The 27,723-nt window shown below is 48.3% G+C and overlaps 2 protein-coding genes across 3 annotated transcripts in view; both read left to right on the forward strand.

Moving 5' to 3' along the window:
- The window catches only part of MKNK2 (MAPK interacting serine/threonine kinase 2), a 78,146-nt gene that overhangs the window by 16,614 nt on the left and 33,809 nt on the right, over positions 1 to 27,723 (forward strand). The window lies entirely within an intron of this gene.
- Positions 1,890 to 26,982, forward strand: BTBD2 (BTB domain containing 2). 2 transcript variants are annotated; one of them, XR_008237127.1, is made up of 9 exons: positions 1,890 to 2,548; positions 8,842 to 8,961; positions 12,303 to 12,459; positions 16,257 to 16,362; positions 17,139 to 17,336; positions 20,234 to 20,382; positions 22,108 to 22,195; positions 23,233 to 23,379; positions 23,957 to 26,982. XR_008237127.1 is itself a non-coding variant. In XM_052801100.1 (9 exons), the coding sequence occupies exons 1-9, from the start codon at positions 1,917 to 1,919 to the stop codon at positions 24,116 to 24,118; spliced, it is 1,803 nt and encodes a 600-aa protein (XP_052657060.1). In that variant the 5' UTR covers positions 1,890 to 1,916; the 3' UTR covers positions 24,119 to 26,982. The 2 variants fall into 2 exon arrangements, 1 of the variants encoding a protein (XP_052657060.1); XM_052801100.1 differs by having other exon boundaries at positions 20,234 to 20,426.

Below are 27,723 nucleotides of genomic sequence, written 5' to 3' on the forward strand. Positions count from 1 at the left end.
ACATCCAAAAGCCAAAGAGGACTGAGCAGGGACCGGGCAGGCGTCCAGATACCACGTTTGTGAGTAAAAAGCGTGACGCTGAAATGCATGGAAGCAGCTTGGCCAGCAAGGGAGTGCGAATGTGTGATGTGCTAAGCAAATGGCGTGAAAGACAAAAGGATGCAGTGTTTTTAAAAAAGAATACATCTGTATTTAATGCTTGGTTATTATTAACAGAAGAAAGATTTCACAGGAAAAAGAACAGTTCCTCTAAAGACTCCTGCTCATTCCTGCATGCACAGACCAGATGCCAGAAGGGATGATTAGGACGGCCAGCTTTGAACCCCAGCATAGCTGTGGCTACAGGAGTTTCCCAAGCTCAGCCACGTGAAGTGTAACAACACAGCTTTAAAAAATGCAGCAGAAACCTGCCAGCACGTAAGGCAGCATAAAAAGGTATTTGATAACATGATACAAAACCAGGTCGGAAGCTCTCGATCAAAATTAGTGGTGTAACAACACCGCTGTGATTTGCCACAGCAGCGTCTGGCCATAGTGGTTATTCGGTGGGATCCCTGAGCTATACAAGGGTCTGGAAGCTTTGAATCAATATAAATAGCATGTCTTTGCGTATTACAGAAACTGTAATGCAAAGGCACAGAAAATGGAAGGGGCAGACAAGACATCTCCTTGCTGAACATGTCAAATCAAGGACCACACGTTTGCTCCTGAATGCATGTGCGTGCACCTCCAAGAGCTGAACACAGATCAGGGGACGGATAACAGAGAAAGGGGGAATGTAATTACCCCGTGAAGAATAAATCACTTTAACGGTTCAGTTACTGAGATCACAGCAAGGCAGTGGCACAGCCTCTTAATTAATCTTCCGCTTTTCAGACTGCTCCTGCCCCCTTGCGCCATTTTCCACCTCACGCTGGCTGGCAAGGAGATGGCCATCGGTGGGGACCCGGTGGCCAGCACGCCTTTCTGCCGAGCAGATCTCGCAGGATCTTCATGGCAGCGGGACATGACCAGGTGAGGGATCAGGCTGGGGTGGATCAGCCTGTCCCCAAGGAGAGCTGCGGCTCCCTGGTATGTGCAGGGTAATACCCACGGTGCTCCTGGTAACGTGGTGCTCCAGGCCCGGTGTCAGCAGCGGCGGCCCATAACTCCGAGCTGATTATTCTGAGGAATTGCTGGGCACAAAGCAGGGCGTCTTGGGGACGGCAGAGGCTTGGGTCTCCGCTTTAGAGGAAAGGCTGGTTTGTGAGAGTGGGAAGGGAGCGACCCTTGCTCCCTTCACATCCCCCCTGCCTCCCCCACCAGGGCTGCCCCCCCTTCACCCCCCCCGACTGCCCCTCTCCATGGCCCAAACCTCCTTCGCTCCTCACCCCCCAGCACCGTCCCCCTTCAGCCCCATAACTCCCAACCTCCCCTCCACGAACACCCCCCCCATTCCTTATCCCTCCACAAATTGCTCTCTGGGCCCCCCCCCATCCTCCCCAGAATGACACCCCCCCACGGGATGGCCCCCTTAACCCCTAAAACTGCCCCTCAGGGATTGCTCCCCTTGCCCCCCGCACGGCTCCTCAGGGGATTGCCCCCTTATCCCCCCCAAACTGCCCCTCAGGGATCGCCCCCTCTGGGATCGCCCCCTCATCCCTCAAACCGCCCCTCAGCGACGGTCCCCTCGCCCCCCAGAACTGCCCCTCAGGCATGGCCCCCTCACCCCCCCCCCCCCAGGGATCGCCCGCCCCCTCATCCCCCTCAGGGATCGCTCCGCACCCCGGGCCTGCCCGGCTCGGCCCGGCCCCGCCCGCCCGCCCGCTCCCTCCCCGCCGCCCCACGCCCTCTCCCCGCCCCGCCGCCACCTCCGCCGCTTCCCCCCCCCCCCCCCCCCGTCCAGCCCGGCCGGCGGCGGCGCCGCGCCGTGCCCCATGCGCCGTTGCTGCCCGGCTCTCTGCATCAGCACCAGCACCATCGGCAGCCGCCGCCGCGGCGGCGCCTCCCGCCCTGCCGCTGCCGCCGCCGCCGCCGCCATCGCCGCCCCCCTCCCGCCCGCCGCCGTGTCCCGCCCGCCGCTCCTGGTGCTGGTGCTGCTGCAGCGCCGCCCCGCGCCGCCCGCTCCTGCGCCTCCGCCGCACAAGATGGCGGCCGGTGGGAGCGGCGGGGGCCCCGGGGGCCTCTCCTCCTCCTGCCCGCAGCCGCCACCGCCGCCGCCGGGCAACGGTGCCGCCGCCGCCGCCTGCACCAACGGCGCCCCCCCGTCGCCTCCCGGCCTCACCTACAACCAGTGCGGCGCTGCCAACCCGGCGGCGAGCGGCGGCGCGGGGGGCCCGGCGGCGGCGGCGGCGGCGGCTGCGGCGGCGGCGGCTGCGGGGGCGGCGGGGGCCGGCGGGGGGGCGGGCGGCCCCGGCGGGGCGCTGCAGCGGGAGCCGGTCTATAACTGGCAGGCGACGAAGCCGACGGTGCAGGAGCGCTTCGCCTTCCTCTTCAACAACGAGGTGCTCAGCGACGTGCACTTCCTGGTGGGGAAGGGCCGCGGCTCGCAGCGCATCCCGGCGCACAGGTGGGCCGCGCGGGGAGGAAGGGGGGGGGGGGGAGCGGCGCGGGGGGTGCCCCACGCGTGGGGACTCGGGCGCCCGAGGTGGGCTGCGGGGGATACGCGGGCCGTGGGGGTGCCCCGGGCCCCGCGGCGGCCTGGCCAGGCCGTGGAGGAGGTAGGGGTTTGCCCGTAGGCCTTGCTGGGGTCCCCGCGAGGTGGTCGGGGGTCCCGGGCCTCGGGGCAGGCCGTGGGTGGGGGTCTGCCGTGGGGTGTCTGCTTCCCTCCACCCCCGCACCCTCTGCGGGGGGTGGGTGGGTGCAGGGTTTGGGCTTCTGTGCCTCCCTCATGAAAGGAGAAAGGGGGGGGGGGGGTCGGGTAACTTCACCCCGCGTTTTATCCGCCATCGGGAGCTGCCAAGCCCGGGGAGATGCGCCGGCCTCAGCGAGGCCCAGCTCCGCTTCGGCCTCCCGACACCCCGGTGGGATGGAGGGAGCCGGGCGGCACCGGGGTCCGGAGCGTGGGTCCCCCCCGGTTCGGTCTTTGATGTGTCGGGAGGCGACTCTGCCCCTCGGCGTGGTCAGTCGCTGTCGCCCCAAATCTCTCCCAGCCCTTGGATTGATGTCGTGTTTCTTCTTGCGGTTACCAGCCCGGGTGACGGGGTCCAGCTTTCAGCTAGGAGTGTTTTCCCCGGAGGGTAGGTGCGATCAGGGCAAGCGCAGCGGGGAAAACCCCAAATCCCTGGATCTCATTCGGAAGCAATCCTTGTTTTTGTGGGTCGTGGGGGAGAGGAGGAATAGTCTCCAAGAGTGCTTGATCTCTGCCGACAGATTCAGGGATCAGTGAGAGCATTGGGGATGGAAAAGAAAGAGCGATGATTTGAGAAACCAGATTTCTGCCGCAACATTTTGTTTTAAAAATAACCTTTATTCGAATCTTTTCTGAAGCCCTATATTTTGGGGGTAATCCACTGCTATAAAACAAACCCCGTGATTCTGGAAGAGTTGTATCAAGAATGACATCTGGGCATGAGGTACCCGGTCAAGGTTAATGTTTAAGGCCGAGCTGCCATTTAAGAGTTTGCAGCTCTGAGCTGCTCGCTGGCTGAGAAGCTGGGAATTGCCTCCACCTGGATAATGCAAAAACCAACGTGGCTGATTGACATTTGGCTGCTGCTTGGGGCAGCTCCGGTGATTTGATGCGTGCCACTTGCACCCTACTGCTCTGGGAAGTGCCTCCTGGGCTGCTCGGCTGTACCGACAGCAAACACAAGAGCCTTTCGCTCGAAGGTGGGACCTGCTGTAATTGGGGGTGGGGGAAGGCTTATTGGTGTACTTAGAAGTGGTGCTTGGCAAAGGGAGCCTCACTCCAAACTATTTCAAACTATTGCTTTCTCGTAAGTGCTTGCACTCCTGGAAGTTTCCCCTTCAGGTTTCCCTTTTTCTCTTGCTTCCTGAACAAAACACACTTGTTCTAGGCTGGTTTTAACATTTAGGGTGGCAGTTCTGCTCTTTTATAATTTGAAGCTTAATTAGTATTTGAGTAAGCTTGCTTCTGTTCTGAGAACTAGGCTTGCTAGGTGGGTAGGGACAATGTTCAGCCCAGAAATAAATGGAAAATAAATGAAGCTTTGAAAAAAAAAAAAAAAGAGCCCCAAAGTGAAATGCTGCTTAATTGCTCTGAAATCCATCTGGTGCTCTGGGTGGTAAAGATAGAATAGAGCGTGTCATGCCGTGACATCCCACTTATGGATTATATAGATTTTAGTAAAACTTGCCTGTATGATATTACAGTTGGGATATCCTGATGATTCATGAAGTACCGTGGTTATTTCAGAAGCAGAGAGCTTAAAATAAAACCACCCAGACCCCTTCTGTGCTCAGTTCTCCCACAGCAGCCTGACAGCAGAAGATACTTTGTGCTGGAATTGAGTCGCAAAGCAACCAAGAATTTAATTTGAGAGGCGCTGTATTGCTTCAGCGACCAAGGGCAGATGTTCGTACTTTGATGCTAGGTGTCTGAAATAGTGCACCGTTAACAGGTAAGTATTTCTACAGTCTGGTTTTATTGTGTTAATTTTCAGACCAGGCCAGGTGTAAAGTGTGGCTGCGGTAGGAGCATATCCTAAATAGGGTTCTTGGACGGCAGCTAGTAGTGCCTGGAGGAGTGGTCTGCAATATCTTACTTGTCATCTTTGATAACGCTGCACGATGCATTAGAAATTGCCAGCTTTGGCAGCCAACCGATTAGCACAAATAATCTGAGAGTCACAGTCCTGCAGGAGCTGGAGGTGATAGTGCAGCTGCTCCCTGGCTGGGCTCCTCCAGGAAGGAGCAGAGCAGAGGTGGCGTATTTGTAGGTTGAGGTAGTTAAACGGCATATATGCCAAGCGATCGCAAGCGATGTTGTCCATGCGTGGTGGTGGTGGTACAGGGAGGAGGTTTCTGAGTGCGATGTAGCTGCAGGTTCAGGTGCGTTTCTAAGAGAGTCTGGCAAGTTCAGCAGTTCATATAAAGCTGTAGAAGCAGACAATAGATATCTCGCATAGCAGCTAAGAGCAAACATTGATTTTGTTTGTGAAAGCTGTGTTTGTAGATAAAGGGCGTAAGTGGCTGTGCTGGGTTCGACTGAAGGTTCATCTCTCCAAGCATCTGTCCTGTGAAGCATCTGCAGCCCTGAGAAGATCAGACGTTTGCCACCTTCAGGAGGCTCCAGACCCTGCAGAAGTTGCTTGCCTGCCCTGGAGCAAGCTTGATCTCTGCGCCTTGAGCTCGTTCCCTCTTGCTGCTGAATCAGCCATGAAGATGGAATGGCCTTACTTTTTTTTGATGTCGAGGCTGGACCGAGCAGGCTGCCTCGAAGCTTGACGATGCTAACGTGGCCAAGGTCAATGCGTTGATTAGGCCCAGAAGTAAGAGGGAACAGTTTGTTTTGTCTTTTTCCAGATCTGCTTCATCGAGCACAACATCAGTGAGATTAGAAACATCTAAACCTCATCAGCTAGGATCTGCATGGGTGTGATAATTAAGCTTGTTAATTGGCCAGAAAACATGGCCCAAAAGGGAACAGGGCAAGCGTGTGGTGATGCACCCCTGTGTATATATACTCCAGCCTGGGAGATCTGCAGCTTGGGGACAGTCTGAGCAGGTTTTTGGCTGCTGTTTCCAAGTGTCTCTTTTCTGACCTCGTCGTGTCTTTTCTTGGATGCATATTAACTTGCAGTACCTGCAGTGTTGTGTGCCAAGATGTCCCACTGCTCAGCTCCTGGGGTTGCGTGTGAAGGGCTTCTCCTGGGGGTTTTTGAACCTGCCTCCTGCTCATTTCGTCTGGTGTCTCTAGTCCTTGCACTGGAAGGATGCAGCCAGCAAACGATCATTGTTCATTAGCTTCTTGTCACCTATGGTTTCACCGAGCGCCAGCACATCATGTGTTGCTCTGTTCCTGTGCCAGCTCTTCTGGAATAGATATTTTAAGGTTGCTCTGCAGTGGAGCGGATGGAGGAGGGAGGTGGTATGCAGCAGTGGGGTAGTCGTGGTTCTCGAGTGGTTTATTTTATTATTGGTATTACCGTAGTGTCTAGAAGGGGAGCAGGACTGTTGGGTATACAAATTAAACTAGGTGACAGGTGAAGATGCTGAGGTGAACAAGGAAGCAGTGAAAATTGGTGGGTAGGAAGCTGTAAGCAGCGGAATGAAAGACACTTTCTAGCAGGCCTTCAAAAGCCTTCAGAGTCAACTTTGGATCCTCGTGAAGACAAATCAAATTATTAACCTCATGGAAGTTCCTGTGACTCTTACTGCTGATAGTCAGTTTACTTTGATTCTTAACACGTGCAGAGGGAATGCCGAGAAATCAAGTGTTGCTTTCTTAGTTCTTTTGCTCTGCTTCTGGTCATTTCTCTGCATCCTTTCAGTAGTCCACTTTGTTTTGGCCACCGCGCCATTGTTTAAAAATAACCCTCTGTTTGAATTATTCCTCTGACAAAGGTGGGTTACTACGCTGGGCTTAGGGTACCTGCATTTTGATTTTTAGAGTTGGGTGTTTGCATCAGGCAGCGCTCCTTGGGGTTAGGAGAGAGGCTGGCTGTGCGCTGGTTGCTACGGTGCTTTGGAAAATAGGAGGGGAAAAGAAAGTATGCCCTATTACTTTGCCAGTTTGGATTAATAGTTGTGTTTCTCCCATCTGAAACAAACCCCATCTCTTCCTTCTGCAGACCTGTGCAGTTGGGGAAAACTATTGGATTGTGTAGGAGAAACGGTGCACATCCCTGCTTTTCCTGGAGTGTCTTTAGAATAGCTTTAAATGTTCATTTTAGCAAGAGTAAGAAGACACCATGAAGAGAGAGGGATTTTCTTATGATAATTGTGTTCCCTTAATGTTTTAAGGGAACTTAAAATTTGGAGTCCTGTGTATCTCTCTGGCGCCTACTGGGATCCCTTTAGGGTTCAGCAGTTTCAAAAAATTAGACTGACTTGTCCCCGAGTGAAATGGAAGCAGAAATTTGAGAGATTTTTTTAAATGAATGCCCTTTTCAAATAGCTTCTGAAAGCTGTCCACTCATTGAGGATGTATACTGTGCTGGCTGTGAGAATGAAAATTTTCGGAGTGCAATTAATATATGTTAATTTCTAGTAGCAAATAATGCCTGTGATTTTCTCACCACCATCACTGCTTTTGTAGGAACAAGGATTTTTGCTTCATTTGGCAATTCCAGTATTGTGAACATGGTTTTTTATTTGTTCTTGACATTTTTCTTCAGAATTGTTTGTTAGAAATATGCATGTGTGTACTTTTTTTGTAACCACTGTGGTTTGTCCCTAGCTCTCTTAACTGATCAGGAACAATACAACCCGGCTTGTCAGCCAAACAGTCCGTCACAGCAAACAAGCCTGGCATGTCCATGGCGCTTCACTCTATTGTGTCCGTGGAAGGCCTCCTCTGGATGGGAGGGGAGTGAAAAGCGAGAAAATGAAAAATTTTGTTTAAAAGCAAAAGAAAAAGGCTTCTGTGTCATTTCCTACTGCAGAAAAATCTAACTGAAATTCCCCTTTGGTGGTGGGCTTTCCTTGGGGTCCAAGTACTGGAGGTTTCTGTCTCGTGCCTTCTGTCCTGTACGGTTTTCTGCCTGCAGTTCTTGATGCTTCTCTGTCGAAGCGTGCGTCAAACTCTGCTGCAGCGAGAGCCCCTGAACTTTCCAGCTTCTGCAGCCTGGTCTCCTCTGCTTCCCCACGCTGCTGAGCTGTGACCTTTGTGGCCTGTGCTGTATTTAACTTCAGGGAGCTGCTTGATTGCAGACACCAGGAGCAAGATTGCTTTCCTGGGAAAAACTCGTCTCTGCATTTTCAAACAATGGAAGTTCTCAAAATGGCTTTTCTAAGGCATAAGGCAGGTATGGCAGCTTACATATACACAGGCCTCTCAGCAGCCCAGGTCTATGCCTCCTCCTAAAATAGGAGTTGGTGTTTATCAGTGAGGGAAATCATCTTGTTTACATGGGAGCGCTGGAATATTATTTTTGGTCTCAAACCTGGTTTGTGGGAATTCTTGCTTATTTCTTTAGGGCTGATAACATGCCTCTCGCTGTTAATTATCATGTAAACTCACAGCAGTGCGAAAAGGGTTTGTGTGCACCTAACGGTGGCAGTTTGTTTTGAGAGAGGTTTTCTCTGCCTTCTAGACTAAGCCCGAAGCAGGTTTTGCATGGAAGGAGACAGCAGCGTGCCCAGGGAAGGCAGCTCCCTGGTGCCGGGTGCTGCAGGAGGTGCTGGTGTCCGCAGCTGCCGGTGCAATTTGCGTGTTTTGAGAGCTTGCTCTGCTGTCACCAAGGATGTCTTCCTGGCGTATGGTGAGAAGGGAGGAGGATGGGTAGTGTGTAGCGACAAGTTTTCCGTAAGCGTTTTCAGTGTGCGTCTGTGGGGAATTGCACCAAGGCTTCTGTTCACTGGAAGAACTTCAATTCCTTAACTTCGTTTTTTGTTAGCTTCTCAACCTAGTGAATGGTCACTAGGCTCTTACGAGGACTTTGCAAAGTGGCTGCACGTATTCTGTTCCATGATGCCCAAAATCTTGCCTTTGGGGAACCATCACTGTGTTGTATACTGGGACAGGGCTCAAAATGAAGTTGCTTGCAGCTTGGTGTTTTTGCAGTAAACTGACAGAAAGCCTGACACTCCCTTCTGTTGCAAAACATTTTTGCTTTAACACTAGGAACGATTTGCTTTCCCTGGGGGTTGCCTTGGGGAATAGCAACTAGCCTGGGATTTTTTTGGAAAGTGAATATGATTTAACGTAAGGTTTTTTTGCTTGTTTTTTAATGTTAGGTTTGTGCTGGCTGTGGGCAGCGCAGTCTTCGATGCGATGTTTAATGGTGGAATGGCCACAACTTCTACAGAGATTGAGCTGCCTGATGTGGAGCCTGCTGCCTTCCTAGCTCTGCTGAAGTAAGCTTCTTCTAATGTACAGTATAACTGGAATGAACAGATTTATTGTAGAGAAGGGTATTTTTAATGAAAGCAGTGAACTATTCTGTAGAGTGGAGATCGTTAAGTTTCTAAATAAAATGCCTCTTGATCTGTTCAAGGGTGTTTAAATGCTGGTGTTAAATCCCTCTTTTCCTGGGTAAAAGTCTAGTGTAGCTACTGCACAAAAATATCTGACTTGCTCCAGGTTTGGTTTAGCAATAGTTAAATGAATATGCCCTCCTGCTGCTGATCTGCAATATGGGCAAAACTAAACTGGATAGTTTATAATTTTGTAAATATGTAGTTATATATGGTTACACCATGCAAATGCAGCAATAGGGAGGTGTTCTGGTTAGCAATTGGAATAAGTGCACGTGCTGGCCCTTGTAGTCAAGTTGATACTCACCTGTTCAGACATTGTCTCATAAATTCTCGTTCATGAATTGGTTTGATTTCATCCAAATGCTATTTGAGAGAAGTGGGGAAAAGTAATCCTCTTGAAGCTCTGTAAGTTACAAGTACTTGGAGCTCATTTAGGTTATGGGCAAATGAGCAAGTTATAACAGGTAAGCAAGGATATGAAATCAATGTCAGCCATTCTGTACGGTATCTCCCCTTGTGCGTGTTTTATTCTTTCGGAGAGCTGGTTTTGAATTTACGTTTACAGCCTGCATTGTAGGTCTACATATGCTGGGGGAAGGAGGAGGAAGGGGCTGTAACATCCTATTCACTGATTTCTTTAAGCTCGGCTGGTGCTGTATAACATCTAGCAGCAATCCTGAATGTATGCCGAAAAGTCATTGTCCCATTTCTATAGGATTTCTGTAACCTACTTCCAGGGGTTTCCAGTCCTGTGCTCTTGACATGTTCCCTGCTTGCTTCCTATTGGGAACAATGACTATATATAGCTTTGGCATACTTTTTGCTTTACCTTCAAAAAGTGCTTCAGTCATGACTGTGCTGTCTTAGAAGATTTTAAAACTGATCTTCGCTAGAATGAAAGGCCAGAAATAATAGGGAGCCCCTAGCCCCCTCCCCTCTGGCTCATTTTGAAGCAGACACCAGCACGTGGGGAATCCCTCTAAATGGCATATGACTCTCTATCAGCCAGGTAGATCTCTCTGGAGTGCAGAGTTAGTATCTATCTTTAAAACTTAGTGAGACTAAAATATCGAGTGAATTAGAGGCAAAGGCATGTTGTTTCCCTGCCAGTGCTGAGATTTCAGCACTTGTGTAAACAATACGATCTTGGAAGAGAACCATCATCTGAAAAGACTAAAGTGATGAGTTTAGGTGGATTTCAACAGAAATGTTTATATTTTGTACAGGAGAAATTGTGTGTGGGTTATCACAGTGCCTCTGAAGCCTGCAGTTACGCTGCAGTAGCTGTGCACGTGGTCCAGTCATATCTTAGATGCTTAAGTCTAGAATCGAGCTGTCACCTTTAAAATGCTTAGAGTTTAAATGTGCCAAAGGAAATTTGGGTGCTGTGTTCCAGTAGGAAGCTTTCCAAGTACGTGGTGTGAACCTTCCTAGAGTAAAACCAGTCCCTCCAAACACTGATCTGAAATGGCAGCTGATCCTTACATATGTCTCTGGACTTGGTCCAAGCCATGACCTAATGCTGTAGGATCAGGTGCTTATCAAGGGACAAAGTGCCCATCCTGAATGTTCAGCATAAGGTCCCTTCTGGACACTAGATAGTGACTGTGTTTGTGTTCTAGTGGCCTTTAATAGGTCTGCTGTAATTGTGCAAGAGATCATTTTTTTATTATTACTTTCATGGTAACCCAAAGAACATTTTCGATTGTCTGGGGTTATAATCTAAATCTTCTTTTAAATTGATACTATACTTTTTCACAGTTTGAGCCTCTCTTGTTATCCCTCTTAGTGCACACTGTTTGGACTACTGTAAAAATAAATACTAACACAGTCATTGCAGTAAACAGAACTAGTTGTTTTTAGAGCAACTGTGTTCTTTTAATCTTGTAATAAAAAGGATTACTTAATGAAAATAGGACTGGCAAAGGGATGTGTGCAAAATACATTCATGAGCCTGTGGCTCGATGCTGTTATTAACAGATGCTCTAGAACAGCACAAAAGCTTTCAACAGCAATGAGAGCACTTCCCTTCCTCTGAATCCCCCTGTTTATGCTTCCCTGAATTGCATCCTGGCCCTCTCTAGCTAGAGGACCGGGAGCTCCACTGCTGCTCTACAGCAAGTCCCTCCAGACAGGGATGCTGCCTGGCATCCCCCTAGAAGAGCCCTGCTGCTGCATGAAGCCTCCAGGAACAGCAGCAACGCGAGATGCTGCTGTGCCCCCATGTGAGAAATGCAGAAGAAATTGCTGGAGTTTCCAAAATATCCCGTGGAATAGGAATGCCAAGCACAGTTAACACACTTAATATTACGCCTCTGTGCTTCATGCCTTTCAGGTCCTGATTGGCAAATGCTCGACTAGTTAAAGGAAAAACAGTAAACAAAAACTCTGCATGGGATTAGGACTAACATCAAGTGTGTAACTGGTTTTACTGAACTCAGCCTGTCAGTTCCTGTTGTCTCTAATCAGCATGCTTGGGTATGAGGAGGCTCGGTCAGGCTTCCTATGAAGACCTTTGTTTTTCCATGCGGTATGAATGTACTTCCTTGTTTTGGCCTAACAGTGAAGGCTGATGCTTTGCTAGCAGTGTGGCAGTCCTTGTTTTTCATTGCAATTAACTCTTGCTTTATGCTGAAGTTGTATTGCCTGCTGTACTTTAACATCTGTATAATGAAATGAAACAGTTCAGTATATAAAGTGAAGAGATGAGGGGAAAGTGGGGTATGGATAAAACACCTTATCTGCAGTGGATGTATATGTTTGAGTGCCTCTGATCACATTTGAATTAGTATGTAAAATGGAGCTTCTCTTCTGAAGTAGGCAGGCAGGATTGAATTTTTGTCCTTGTTTAGTCCAACTGAACAGCCAAAAATATTAATTTTAAGGGGTACGCTTGTCCAGAGACTGGTTTAGCCTAATGCAAGTGGCAGGCTAAACAGCTCACTGGTTGTGGGATGTGAGGCAGTTTGAGGTGCTTCGGCAGATATCCCAGCTATTTCATTCATTAAAAGTTATACTGTAAAGAGTGTGGGTTTTTTTTTTTTTCCCACTGACCAGAGTCAGTGGAAAGGATGTGAAAACCCTTCCATCTCTCAAGTATAGGAAATGGGGTCAGGATGATGGGCAGAAGCACAAACATGTTTTTTATGAATTGCAAGGGTTTTTACCCTGTTATCTTATTGGCTTCACCAGAGCAATGTTTGTTTGCATGTTTTCAGATTTCTTTATTCAGACGAAGTTCAGATTGGACCAGAGACTGTTATGACAACACTTTACACAGCTAAAAAATATGCAGTTCCAGCCCTTGAAGCTCATTGTGTGGAGTTTCTTAAAAAAAACCTCCGAGCAGACAATGCGTTCATGCTGTTAACACAGGTGAGTTTGCAATCATTTGCATTAAGTCCCTTGAGCAAGCTCCATCACAATAGGAAAACAGAAGTTTTCTGAGTGTTACGGAGTTGATCATCCAAAATGGAGCAGTTCTGTGTCATTTTGAATTCTTCCTTACAGGAGTCTAGTGCTGATGAGCAGGTTCTTACAAAGAACAATAAAATACAGCAAACGTTGCTGCCATTTCAGATCTGCTTTCTGTTTCCGTGTGGCAGGCAATTGCTTCCAGAGTGTGAGCTGGGGAAGAAATTAACAGGGTGGAAAAATTTCATCTGCTGAGAAGAAAAGTGAAATGAGAGGATTTTCACGTGTTCAGATTCAGGACTGGTGTAATAAGCTTTCTCTGTGCAAAGCTTGCTGCATCTAGCTGGCCAGACATTCTTTGAAGGGCTTTTTTGCAATAGTTTCCCTGAAATGGGGGTGAAAGAAAATGCAGCTTTTCCGTGAGTGCTTAGGTTTATTTTCTTAGGAGAGGAACAAAGTGATCTCTTCCTCAGCCTGTTCGAGCTCGCCCTCCCGCTGTACTGAAGGCACACAGACCTGGAGTTTCAGTGCAGCTGTGTTTCTTGACTGTTTGTGAGGCCGGTTGCACATCCTTGTGGCCCTCTGATCCGATCTACGAGGGCTGGACTCCTCCATCTTCCATTTGACTCTTCTAAGCAGCAAACTAGAAGGCAGTGTTTACAACTTCTGCTTATTTTGGAGAAGATCAGACTTTGCATGCGGGTTGATTAAATTAGCATCACTATCCTTTCAATTTCCTAGCCCCATCTTTTCTTTCTGGTCCCTGCCACCCTCTCTGCTGACAGCTGATGACATATCAGTGACTTCCACAGTGCTGTCACCTGTGTGTTCCAGTGTGTATAGCATTGCCAGGCACACCCTGTTCTGGGTGGTGTAGGAACAAGACACAAATACGCATTGTGTGTGCAAGTTTCTTTCCCTTAGGGAATGGGCATACTTTTGACTAGCTCTGGAGGAGTATTTCCGATCAGCCAGCTCAGGAAAGCTGCCATGATTTCTGATATTAAACAAACCTTGCAGAGGAGTTTTCATAGCTGCCCTGACTTGGGAACCAATGCACTACGGTGGTCTCGTTCTGGGGAGTTGTCCTGTCTTGCCCAGCGTATCTGTCTGCTGGCTTTTTTCCTCCTTGTCAGGAGTACAAGCATCTTTCAGGCTCTGTAGTTACCACATTGGTGGCAGCGTCTACACCAACAGTTTTTGCAGAAATTGAAGCAGCGTTGGCCTGAAGCAGTCGCTGCTGAGCTCTTTGCTTGTGTGCTGCGATGAAGCTGGGATTTATTTGAGTTTGAGAACCTGATGCAAATATTTAAAGTAGTTCTATGTTACGTTGCTGTTGTAGACACTCTTCACTGCTAGGATTCAGCTATTGCTGCAAAATACCCTGTCCCTCTTTATACATCCTCTTTTTAACTTGGCCCTATTCCACATGCCATAAACAGGCGAGGCAGCCTCCAAGACATGGGGGGAACCACACTGCACTTGCCTGGGGAAGATTCAGGACTTCAGGATTCTTGCTTGGGTGACAGTAGCCAAATCTGTGCTCCCATCTGATGCGTGGTACGACAATTGTAACTCTTTGGCTGCAGCTTACCCATTCTTTGAGTTCAGCAGCCTGCAGTCTGAAAGATCAGAAGGTGTTATCCAAGAGCTGAGGAGAGACCTTTCCCGTAGGCTGCAGTTTTGAAGAGGCATCTTATGCTAGCCATCACCTCATGAGGATTAGAGGTGTCAGCTTTTTGGTGGTATTCTTTATGCAGGGATTTTTGCTGCATGCTAAATCTCTGCAACCCAACTTTACAGCTTTGGCAAGGTAACATCTAGGTTCATGGTGACTTCCTTACAAGCCACAAAGGTCCTTCTTTGGCAAAGAGGAAGGTGTCCTAATTTTTCAGATGTCAAAACCAAGATACTGCCTGGCACTCTGTCAGCTGCACTGGGGCAGCTGAAATGCCAGATGGAGACGGGCTTTCCTGGTTCCTTTTGTTTGTGGCTTAACCATTATGATTAATTATCAGTGGTGATTCGTATCTAGTTTATATTCACTATTGCAGTATATTACGTCTCTAAAATGTTTGAGGCTGGTGTTCTTTGAGAAACATATCTGTATCTCAATGACTGGCTTTACGAGGCACCTCACTTAATGCATCTGTTCTCAAAATGCTCTTGGTTCTGGTCCTTCAGTGTGAAAATCGGCTTCTGTTTTCTGCTCTTACTGCAACAAATTGACAATTTCTACAGTCAATTACAGACCTGAGAGGCATCTTGTACAAAACATTTCCCAACAGGCTTAAGATTGTGGACTTAAGATTGTGGAGCCCCAAACCTCCTTTCCATGTATCATTGCTGAATCCGGCTGGTCCAGCAACTATGTCACTGACAGCGTTTCAAGCAACTGCTAATCTCTGGCAGAAATGTCAGTGGCAAGTAGCTCTCCTAATTGATTGTGCCTCATAGTGAACCCTGATCCTCTTTCTTGCCAGACGTACATGCAAATGTCACTTTGATCAACAAGGAAATAACAGCTTGCTTAAAGCTGCTGTGGGGGAGAGCTCTGCGAGTGTAACGTAAGTCCTTCACGTGTCAAAAGAGAGCCACTACAGTAGTAAAGTCTGAGTCAGTCACAGTTCTTGGTTGCCAAGAGTATAAGGCACTGGCAATCCTCCAGCCCCAGGAGTGATGACTGCTGAAGCTTCCCTAGTACCTGAGAAAATGGAGAGTTGTTTCAGCTCTCGGCACTTGAGGTCTCAGCATTGAAGGTTGGCCTTGCTGAGCTCTACAGCCCATGAGCAAGGGTGAAGCAGAAGATGCTCGATAGTGCTAGCCTCCATGAGTGACTGAATTCCCAGCCCAAACACAATTTTTAAGCCTTAACCTGTGGCAGTGAGTTCAAGTCCCAGTGTAGTCTTGTGCTAATGTTAGGTGTGATGTTAAGGCAGTTCCTTCCTAAACAGCAAAACCAAAGCATTGGAAATGAGAGGTTGTCTTAGTGGCTTTTGTGTGTTCACACCTCACTTCTGCTTGTGCTGGGCACAGGGTTGGTAACATGTCTTGGCGGTCCAGGAGGACCTGAAGTGGTGGTGAAATTGTTATGAGACTTCACTTAAGTTGGGCAGAGAGATTCTGAACAACTCTCCAAGCTGTGTGCAGGCTTTGTTTGGAATAGTAACCTATTTTGGGGGGAATTCTTTAGGGTAACTAGATTAGAGTAGCTGTTTCTGTGCAAAACATGCAAACGCACTAAGCAGGCTGTGTACCCACAGGGTTTTGCACGTCTCCTGGGGACGCAAGCAGTGTGCCTGCTAAGGCGTTTTTGCTAATACACGAGATCAGTGTGACTATGTTCTTACAGAATAAGCTGTCTCTGCATATTCCTAGAGTGAGCAGGCCTGGGGTCATTGGGCAAAGCTTTCTTCTAAATATAAAAATGATGTGGTAAAAATTACCCATGCTCAGCTGACATGGTCAGTATGGCACTAGAAAGCACTATAGCCACGTTAACTGATGTGATGTTAAAACAAAGACGTGCCTGAAGACATGCACAGCCAGAACAGAACTGATGCCAAATGCAGATTTTTCTAGTGTTTGCCTCGTCATGCTTAACTGCTTGTGAAAGACTGCTGCAGCCCAGTGAATTCATGATGCAGTCAGGCATAGTATTGCTAATGAAGATGGGCTCTGGGAGAGAAGGGGGGGGTTCTTACTTAGTGTAAACTTTAAAATACCTTTTGTGTTAACGATTGCTTCTTCATTACTAGGCAAGACTTTTTGATGAGCCTCAGCTGGCCAGCCTTTGCCTAGAGAACATAGACAAGAACACATCAGATGCCATCAACGCGGAGGGGTTTACAGACATTGATCTCGGTAAGCTTTTTTCCCTCCTCCCTCTACATGCTTTCATAACAAGCTAGCCTCTAAAATTATTACAGATTAATACTTGGCAATTCTTTTTTGTGGCTTTGCTGTTCTGGAGCACTGTGTTGAACGGACAGTCTCTGGCATTAAGTGGCTAGAGACAAGGCATTTGCAAAAGAGCATGCTTGCTTGCAGAAATATCCTGGAATCTGCTTACTTTGGTGCAACTTGAGTTTTCTGGGCATGATATAAAGCTCGTTTCCCCTGTTGGATGTTGGCAGGTTTTGGGTGGGTGTAACTTGCCTTCTTTTGTGGAGTTGGCATTGTCTCCTGAGTCTTTGTCAGGTTTTGGAGTTAAAAAGGTGTTGCGTTTTTGGAAGCAAGAACTGGCTATTTTAATTACCGTATGCAGTTTCCAAACTTGCTGGGCACAGTTAATAAACGTTAAAATTCAGACTTTAACCTTCTTCTAATGAGATGGACTATGGAGGTAAGGCACGGGTAACCTTCTGGCTTTCATGTAAAGTAAGGTGCAATTCAGTCTGCTGCACTTCCATTAACATGCCAATTAAATGGGCACTGTTTGCTGCTGCAGTGAGTTCCTTGTTTATGGAATATGCAGATATGTCTTCCTCAGAGGCTGCAGGCAGCACTTTTGGGAGATGCTGTTTTTTCAATTGCTTCTCTTTTACTTACCTTGGCTGTACATAGGGTACTTCTGGCTAGGTAAAATGGGGTGATTTGGGTTAGTGCCTAAAGTTGTCGCTATCTGTCCTGCCTTGCAGACACCCTGGTTGCGGTGCTGGAGAGGGATACCCTGGGGATCCGGGAGGTTCGTTTGTTTAATGCAGTGGTTCGCTGGTCGGAGGCTGAGTGTCAACGGCAGCAACTTCAGGTGATTCCAGAGAACAAGCGGAAAGTACTGGGCAAAGCGCTTTCTCTTATCCGCTTCCCATTGATGACTATTGAGGAGTTTGCAGCAGGTAACTGAACAAAGGCATTTCTGGCAACCCTGGTCTTTGCTTTCTCTGAACTGCAAAGGATCAAGTAAATGAAAATGGATTTTTCTCTGTGTATCCTGTAGTAATTTAAATTTGAGATTATCCCCCATTCCCGCTGATCTACAAAATCTACTCTGTAAATGCTATTTTCATCCATGATCATTCACTCTTGTTTTAAAGACTGCGGTGCTCCATCAGGTAGGAGCAAGTCACATAATAGCCGACTGTACTCATAGTATGTTTAGATGGTTACTTTCTCATTCAGCTGAGAGCAACAATCCAAACAGGGGTTCACATGCTTTCCTTTCTAACTATTCCAAGCTTTAAACTACACAAAGCTAATGGAGTTGCAAATAATTGGTGTTGATTGTAGCCTGCTCCCAAAGAGAAATGAGGATGTTTCTCCCCATCCTGTATTTGCTGCCGCCTGTAATCCAGTGGTGGTGCTGGCTGTGTCTTGCTGATGCTGTTCAGAGCAGAGCCCCATGAAAGAAAAAGCTTTCAAAATGTTCTTTGAGGTGCAGGGTTGGCATTGTTTAGTCTGCGTGTCAAAGCATTTTTCAAGTTTACATTCAGATCTTGACCTACAAAGATGTCTAAATCATTTAGCAGTTTTGACTAAAGATCTGGTTTGTTTTGTTTTCATTGCCTGTGGTCTTTGACTTCGTACTCTGGTGATTCTCCAGGGACTGAAAACTGGCAATCAGCTTAAATAGTTTTCATGCTAAAAGACACTGTGGAGCCATTTTCAAAATTGAAACTTGTTTTAGGCTGCAGTTATGTGTACAAAGAAGCAAAAGGGGTCACTGACAACACTTCCTTTGCAAATCACTTCTCAAGGCAGAGATGTCATCAGCTTATCAACAGTTAATGTACATATTTCAAGATGAAGAGGGATATTAGTAAGAAGTAAATCTGTGCTTAAAACTTGGTTCCCACTTTCTATTTTGCCTGTCACAGCTGTGATGTAGTCTTAGAGATGTAAATCTCTTCAGAAACAGCTTGGTCAGGGAGGCAGGGATCCATTCATCTGAACTGGGTAACCTTCCTTTGTGTTGGCACTGGGTGAAAACACGGCACGCTCTGTTCCTTGGTGTGCATCATGCCAAACAGCAGCTCTGCAGCAGATCACAGGCTTATGATCTGGCTTGATGGGAGAGAGCATCCTCCTTCTGGATAGCGTTACAGCCATCAGAGTAGTTTGTGTATACCAAGCTTTGCATTTTTCTGTAGATACTGCTTCTTGCAACCCTTCCTTCAGATCTTGCATCATTCTGTCTCACTGGGAGGAATGTGTTAATTTGGCATATTTGGGTTGAAGCCTTTGAGCTGGTAATGTCAATGTCCCTCCCCATACTGTCACAACTGCCTGTTTGACTTGGATCTTTGGTTAGTCTTCTTGCTTTGAGAGAAGCTCTTCAAGTTTTCTCCATCCACTTTAACCTAAAAGATGAACAAAAGAAACCCCAAATCTGAGAGGGTGCCTTGGTCAGCTGTTCCTTAAACAAGGGATGACCTTGGAATTGCTTCAGCTTTGTCCTTTTTCTGAGTTTCTGAGTGACTCTGATTTCTTTGGTGATCACGGCAGAGGTAGGAAAGGGGAAACCACTCCTCTCTGCCCCCTCTCTCAAAAGCAAAAAAAAAAAAAAAAAAAGAAGAAAAAAAAGGATCTTTACAGGCAGTGGTTTCACCACTTCATTGTATAATCTGGTATCAAACATGGAGTTTTGCATGAAGATGTTTTAACTGGCAAATGTGTCACTCCCTTCCCTTAGAGCAAGTAATTTGAAACATTTGAGAACTGAATTGCAGCAACACAGGATAAGTTTAGGCATGATCAATGATGGCTAACTTTTGCTGAGCAAAGTATCCATAAGCTCATTTATCTGTTAACAGTCGACTTCCTTAAATTCTTTCACCTCTACCTATTGCAGCCTTGGCCCACGTAGTATCGTGTTGAATTTAACCAACTACGAGTCGTTTTGGACCAACAAGTAGCTAGGCATTTGCTTCCCACATTAACACTACTGTTTCTCCAGTATGTAGTAGTCTTGTTTCTGTTAAAACCCTCTTGCAAACAGACGTGCAGAGCAGCTTTTGACTATTAGGCTAAAAGACTAATTTTTACTTGGTTCCACTTCTGAAAGTATTCGAAGTAGTTTCCAAAGCTTGAGTTTAGCATCACTTTGGGAAAAAACGTCTAGTTACTGGAGAAAGGGTGAGAACGTGTTTGAACTTTTGCAAAAGTCACTAGCATTTTTCCCTGGGTTCTACAATAAAGGTATTAAAAAAAAAACCCCAAACAAACCCAAAGCAGGGATTAAATGCCCGAGGGAAGGAGGGAGTCAAAGCAGGGCGTGAGCTTAACCACCTTTGTCTTGACTGAAAAATACTCCTGTACTTTCTAAGCTGATGGTAACCAGGTGACATTCCCTCCCACTACCCCCTCCTGGGCTTTCATGGTGTCTTAACAGTAATATTATAAAATACCGGTGTAGATGTGTGAAAATCCCTGTCTCTTACCAGTATTACCATTTCCTGAGGGAGCGGGGGAAGGATTAGCTGCATGTTTTAGGTTTTTAAACCAGTCCTGTTGGCTAAATGCATTTTGGCTCTGCAGAGCTGCACGCTTAATCGCCGTTTCACGTATGTGCTCCGTACAGAGGCTCTGCGGCCCATGATTGGCGTGCAAATAGAAGGCAGGCAGCACGTTTCTGTCTGGGATTTAACTTCCTGATGCACCAGCGAGATCCCACATGCGATGTGGGTTTGGCCCACTCTTAGCTGCAAGTCAAGTTTGCCTCCCCATGTAAACCCCAAAAAGATCCCTTCTGGTTTCTGAAGGCTGACGGCATCGCTGCTTTTGTGTTTCTCTGCAGGGCCTGCCCAGTCGGGAATCCTCACGGACCGGGAAGTGGTGAGCCTGTTCCTCCACTTCACAGTGAACCCGAAGCCACGGGTGGAGTTCATCGACAGACCACGCTGCTGCCTGCGGGGGAAGGAATGCAGCATCAGCCGTTTCCAGCAGGTGGAGAGCCGCTGGGGGTACAGTGGGACTAGTGACAGGATAAGGTCAGCTTCTCTGCTAATTCTGCTGCTGATAGATTCATGTTTACTGAGCTTTGAGCCTACTCTAGACCTAAACCCGCAAGGTTACATGCTAGACCCTGACTTACACCATATAAACCCTAGTGTGAACCCTGAAGGGAAAGTGTTTTGCTGGGCAAAAGCATTGCCTGATGCATTAACCTGCATGTGCAGCTGCAGGCTGCCACTTTGCTTCTGTATTGGCAAAGGTTTCCAGCAAACGTGGCCTTCCAGCACAGGCCTCTTGGGGGATTATTTCTCTCCTTTTCAAGTGGCTTCTTGCAGCTGTATGGGCATGTAGCAGTTGGAGTCACCAGGCAGCTCATGGCTTCCTCCTGTGCCTGGGTATGTTGACTAACCAGTGCTCCATCAGGTTGGTTCCCTGCTTTATTGTAAGTGTAAATGTGGCTTGTTGAAGCCCCTCAATCTTACCTATTTGAGGGAGGGATTAGGATAAAATGCTTGCTGCGCCTGCTTTTCTGCTAATATCTAGTTTGTTCAGACCTAAGCTTGTAGAGAAACAGCAAAGCCCAGTTGTGGTGACAGATGTGGTGGTGTGGTGTGGCAAATGGTGGTTTGCAAGCCTTGTGTGGCCAAGCGATCAGAGCAAGACAGGAGGTAATCAGAAAGCTGTAGTTATTTCCCAATTCGTCTTTGTCTTGGGTGGAAGGAGGACTAGCATTAACACAGTTCTTTAAAATTTTTAAGCCTTTTTGTTGATCCATTCACCCCCTTACAGGAGATTGTAATTGGAAGAGCCGCTAGCTCCAAACACTTACTGCTCTCAGATCTAATGTTCAGAGACTTTTTGGAGCTTGTATTTGACTTTAAGTTCAGCTGCTGGCAGCACCAGGGTCAGTCTTCAGCAAGGCTTGTGTGCAGTTTCAACACTGAATATTTTATGCTGGTTGCAGAGCAGTGGCTTCTAGCCTGCTGCAGATGTTTGTCCTTGAAACACACAGGACTGAAAGAGTTGGTGGATGGGTGAAGAAATTATGTTGGAAGTTTTGGCAGGCACTGAGGCTTTCTGCTACCTGAGAAGGTGGAGCTGTAGTGGGGCAGTGGGGTGAATATGCTTCCCCTTGCTGCCTTAGGCAGCAGGGATTCCTGCGTTCAGGAGCTGTTGAATCTTATTTTCTACTCTTGGGTAAATCTTGAGTGCAGCCATATCCAGCGAATACTCAGAAGCACATCGACAATTCTCCAGTACTCAGCAGTGAAATACCTAATGACACTTTAAGTGGTCTTTGCTGTTACCTTGCTGGAAAGACTGCTGCTGCTGTGAGGGTGGGCACTATTCCATGCTCTGCAGGCTACCCTGCCTTTGCCTGGCTGGCATTTTTGGATGCTGACATTGCACTGCAACCTTGAAACGCTTTCTGAGCCTGGGCTCTGAAGTTCAGTGATGGGATTGTGCAGGTTTGTATTTTACATGAGCAAACAAAATTATTGCCAGCCCGTTAGGACAGTCAAAGGTGTAAGCTTACAAATTACGGTTTCTGTAAAGGATTTCAGTTATTAGTAAGAGTTGCACTTAAAACTGTAGCATGTTTGATTAAATCATAGGTAAAAAATTAAAGTGAGTGAAGATATTTGTGTATTATCGTTGTACTAAAACAATACAGGAGTGGCAAGTTGGTCCGACTTTCCTGATCTGTTCCTGCAGGTTCTCAGTAAACAAAAGGATATTTGTAGTTGGGTTTGGATTATACGGATCCATACATGGGCCAACGGATTACCAAGTAAATATACAGGTAATTCTCTTTACTACATTAAAAATATTTGCTGCTGTAGGGACTAACTTACACATTTTAGTGAATATGTAACAAAATCTTAAGTTAGAAGGGACTGTGTTTTCTAGATAGGGTGGTTGGCAGATGTGGTGAGGGCCAGATGGGGCACTGGGGATAAGAGGGATTATTGCTCTTGATTTTATGCAACCTCCCGTTGCATGCGTCACTGCAGTATCTCCCAAAGTCCGCTCGCAGCCTTTGAAAATACGTCTTGGAGAGTTGTGACACAGTTTGAGAAGAAGCTGTGCATGTTTTCCCACGCCGAGCAGGCCAGGCCAATTCTGCCTGGCAACATTTGGGTGCTGCAATAGTACTTTGATCGTCTTTTGCTGCAAGCTGTACAAATGCAGTGGAGCAGCCGCAATTCAACAAAGGAAGAGAAAAAAGCAATTGCTGTGTCTGTGCTGGGCCTGTGCAGTGCCGATGCGCGGCCTCATATCATCAGTGTCCCATTTGAGATGACAAGTAGGACAGAGGGAGACTCGGTTGTCTGAACTCTGTCATGATCTTGATCAAAGAGTGGGGTGGCTTATGGAAATCTTGAGTGCCTTGTTCTGGATGTGCGTACGTAACCCCAGTCTGGATCACTTGAGAAGAACCATCCCCAGGGAAGTTACCCCAGCACAGCACAGCTGAAGTGACAAGCACAGTCTGTCAGCACTTCTTCCATAATTGTCAGGGTCTCCTTCTGGTGCCCCTGAGCTCTTGGAGGAGAAAGGCAAGTGAAGATCTAAGCGTGGAACGTTGGCCTGCAGTCCTCTGCCAGGCTTCAGGGTAAGGAGGGATTGTCTTGGGCTGTCTGGGACCCAAGCCCACAGTTGTTCGGTGTGATCACAGCACTGAAGATGGACATAAGTAATGGGATAGTGCAGTTGTAATGGGGGTGGTGAAACTGTTGAGTCCCTCAGATTCAGTCCAGTTCAGGGGGTAGCACCTCTGCTGGTGCAGGGCAGCGTTCGACTAACTGTGCAGGTTAAAAGTTAACACGTGTCTTGCAGATCATCCACACAGACAGTAACACAGTCCTGGGGCAGAATGACACGGGGTTCAGCTGTGACGGGTCATCAAACACGTTCCGGGTCATGTTCAAGGAGCCTGTTGAAATTTTACCCAACGTCAACTATACAGCATGTGCTACTCTAAAGGTACCGTACTGGGGTGGCATGGGTAGAAGACACAAGATAAAAACAGGTGAAAGCAGGCTTCTTTAGTCCCTTCAGTGCAACATGGTTCTTGCTCTGCATTTTTCAAGGACTGTAGTATAATTTCGAAGGTCTGCTCTGTAGTCCTTCACCTGGTGGTGCAATGAGCACGTTCACCACCAGCATTCAGAGTTGGTTTTTAACTTGTCTTGCAAGTGTACAGTAACTAACAGGCTGCGTTAGTGATGAAGTGATGGGATTTTTCTTTTAGTATATACAGATAAGCTGTCAGTTCTGCAGGCATGTAATCCAGAGCCTGCCTGCAGTGGCTTAAAAAAGTTGATATTTAACTGTTGAGATCTGGGTAAATGTAGTGTTAAGTTCTGACAGAGATGAGAACTTTGCTCAAAATACCTGAGGTGCAAGAACCAGAAAGAAAAGGGAGGTGCTGAGATCTCCAAAGCTCATTGCTTCAGGCCAGGCTGTGAGGCCAAACGTCCCAGAGTGTGCCTGGGCAGCAGGGTCCTGCGGGGCTGCGATCCCTGTCTTGATCTATTCTTGTCTTCTGTGACCATCACAGGGTCCAGATTCCCACTATGGAACCAAAGGACTGCGCAAAGTGATCCATGAATCACCAACAACGGGAGCCAAAACCTGCTTTACGTTCTGTTACGCGGCTGGGAATAACAACGGCACTTCTGTGGAGGATGGACAAATCCCAGAGATCATCTTCTACACATAGTGCAGCTGCGGAGCTGGCTCTGGACTCTTCTGTTCTCTTCCCCGTGACCTTCCAAACTAAATTTCTGGCTGAGTTTGACCACACCTATTGGAGCCACACTAGCCAAAGGTCTCAGTAAAATCATTTCAAAGCTCATGTTTTGCCTTGTGCTAGTGATTCTGCTGCTATCACGTACCAGACTAACTGGTATACCAGTATCATTGTAGGTTGTCTGTGGCTAGTCATTTTTCACTTTACTGATTAATCCTATCTAACAACATGCGTTTTTTTGACTGTAATGAATGTAGATGCTTTTCCACCAGTCAGAAGCATGGAAACGAGTGGCTCTGGTTGTGGTTATACTTGCTGTGAGGAGAGAATCCTGCAAAAAGACACGGTCAAGGGCTGTGTGGCCCATCCTCTTCTGCTCTAGCTCAGCAGTCGAGGCGAGATGGTTTGCCATGCCTGCCCGGCAGCGCCGCTGCGACGGCGGGGCTCGGCCAGCCCGTGCCTGGCGCCTTCCTTCCCGCCAGCCACGGCACGTGCGGCCGCCTTCAAAAAGTTACAGAAAGTGGCCTTTTCCCTGAGGCTTTGCTGTTTCAGCACTACACGGTCTTGAGGGAGACCTCAAAACTAGAGCGCCTCTGGAGAGACTGCGGCGTTTTCATGCTATTCTCACTAGTTTGTGACAATCCTTTACCTTGGGCAGTTGGTGACAGCGAACTGACCTCCCCTGCGGATGGCCCGTGGCCCTGTGGAGTTGGGATGGGGCAGTGGCTCTGGCTGGGCAGGCTCTTTCCTCCCCTGCGTGCAGTGTGCTGTGCTGGGGCCTGGTAATGCTTCTTTCAAACTCCGTAGTGTGTTTCAAATGATGGGGGTTCCTCAGATAACCCCCGTGCAGCGTTCAGCAGCTGGGTACCTGTACTAGGTGTTACTGTGCTAATCAAGTCCTTTGCAGATAGTGCTGGGGTTTGTCAGCTGAAGCAGGCAAGGGAACTTGCCTCACCTGGCCCCCCGTTCCTGTGTATTGCTGCTGTTTTCATGCACGTTTCAATGCATTTTTCTCTCTGTTTGTTTCTGTGCATTGCTAACCCAGCCCTGGGCCGCTTCAGAGCCTTCTGCCCTGATGCGAAATAGGAAGAGAGGCTTGATATGCAGCTGCCTGTTACCTAATAACACAGCAGATGGATGAGGATTTATGAAACAGTTTAGGAAAACATCAAAGATTCTCTGTTTGCCTGTATATGTTTGCACAGTCTGCCTGTTTGGACAGGCGTAGGAGGAAGATGCAGTATTTACAAATATCACCTGTCTTTGGGCCACTGGGATCAGTAATCTTGAAGACGCCCCCTTCTTACCTGTTCGGGGCCGGTTGCTTTTCCCCATAAGCAGGTCTGACTGTGGCTGGGCAGGGAAGGCGCTCTCCTGCTGGGGAGAAGTTGGGTGGCTCGTGCTTGTGGCTGCCTGACCAGCCTCACGGCCGCTGCCCACTGATGAAGACTATGAGGCTATTTCCTCCCCCTGCTCTGCAGAGGAAGCTGTAATTAAAACCCTGCTTGGCAGCGTGGCCAGAGCCTTCCGAAGTCTGCGCGGGACTTGCTGGCAGGGGTGGTGCTGCCTCAAAGCTGAGGTTCCCCTTTGCAAACCTCCCCCTCTGCTCCAGGCACGTGAAGCTGTTGTAACTCGCCGGGCAGCAGTTGCCACCATACTTTGCTGCTAGAAGTTGAAACCTAGTCGTCCTTCGCCGGTGCGGATGGCTCGGTGCCTGCTCACTCGCTGGGGAAATGACATCTCCTCCTCTTGCTCCCTGCGGTCGGGCTCTGCCCTCGGTCTGTGGCTGGCCGGGTATCTCCTCATCAGCCACGCAGCAGTAATACTGTCAGGAACGCCCTGCACCTCCTAACCAGTAGCTATTAGAGATGTCAATAGTGTGTTACGTTCTCTAGGAAGACGTTGTAAGATGTGTATATTGTAAGCCTGCTTCAAGGTAGGATGTTTTTAATATGGCCAGTACTAAAAAAAAAAAAAAAAGAAAAAAAAAAGAAAAAAAAAAAAGAAAAAAAAAGAAAAAAACCGATGGGTCCATGACTTCATTACTGAACCTGACTCTGTGCAACGCAAACAGTGTTGTGAGATGGGTGAACAGGCTGGGCACACTCCTTCCCGCAGGGCAGGCAGCCTGTCGGGATGTCCATAGTTGTGCCCGCTCTTGCCTCCCGCCTCTGCCCCTTTTCTCAAAGGTTGTGGGAACTTCACTACTGGCACCCAAAAACCGTGTCGGGGCCTGCGCCTTCCCCGGGGTGGGCTGTCTGCTGTGGATGTGGCACCTCGGGGCATTTCTGTATATAGGTGGCAATAGCAGAAATAATTGGAATTTGAAAGAAGCAAAGCTGTGCACTTGGCTGTGGAAAGAGCAGGACTCGACGGCAGGGCTCGCTCAGCCGAGGTAGGCGCCTCCTTCCTGGCTCTTCCCTGGAAGCATCTGGTTTTAGTACTATTTTGTTACGCAGAGTCTCTTCCCAAACCCACCCTTCCCACCATCACCCCACAAGGTAGGTCTGGTAGCGTGTCGGGGAGGGAGAGGAGTCAAACTCTGAACTACACCTGAGCAACTTCTGTTCTTACGGCTTTTACGCAGTTTGATGCAATTCTGGCTTTTGTAGATAGATGAATGTAAATCATTGTTGGACATGCCTGTTTCCAAAAGTATGAGACATTCTGTTGTACCATGTCACCTTCCGAGCAGAGCTGGGACTGTCTCGACTCCAGTGCTATATTGATGAATGTATCCGATGCTCTCGTTCAGTGTTCACACTCTGCTTTTGGCCAGCTTTGTGATTTGTAAATAGGAAATCAATAAAGACATTCAGGTTGTCTTTACAAAAGTTTCTTCATGATTTGAAGAGAGCTGATGGCTGCCGGTGTGTCAAAGGAAAGGCGGATGGGGGGATCTATCCCGAGCTGGTTCCTGGCCCTTCTCCCCCAGTCAAGGGCGCGAGGTCCTCGGCTTCCTCTTCTGTGGTGCGTGGGATGAGCTGGACTCCTCAGGAGTCCCGAGAGAAAGGCGGATTGCTGCTTGGAAAGCCCAGACCCTCTGGGAAATGAGGTTGTGGAGCCTGTGTTTCGCTGGGGGAGGAGAGCAGGAGGATGCTGGGTGGGTGTTAGCCCCTCGATTTAGCATGTTATTTATGACTGAATTTCTTTCGCCTTGATTGAAGGGTTTTGGCAATTAAACATGCATTAAAAGCTGCCCTGGCCTTTGCAGGGGTCAGTCTGGGCCTTTGAAAGCAGGGACCTTGCTGTGAGCGAAGGGTAAAGGGCAGCTCCCCTGCCCTGTCTGCTCAGGCAGGACTGGAAGGCAGTTCCTGGCATGGAGAGGCTGCAAGTGGCTGGTGGTGGAGCAGGGACGAGGGGTGGGCTCTGCCTGCCCTCCTGCCCCAAGATCCACACCTGCACCCCAACAAAGCACCTTTCAGCAGCTCCCGGGTGTGTTCCTCAACACCTCGGTGACAGCCAGAGCTCTGCTCTTACCGGCTGCCTGGAGGGAGCAGCAGGGCCGTGTCGGAGCTGCCCGGTGAACGTGATTTCCCTGGGCCGAGCTGCGGGGAGCTGCCAGCCCTCGGCCA

This window comes from Harpia harpyja, chromosome 11 (genome assembly GCF_026419915.1).
Source record: "Harpia harpyja isolate bHarHar1 chromosome 11, bHarHar1 primary haplotype, whole genome shotgun sequence".
NCBI lineage: Eukaryota > Metazoa > Chordata > Aves > Accipitriformes > Accipitridae > Harpia > Harpia harpyja.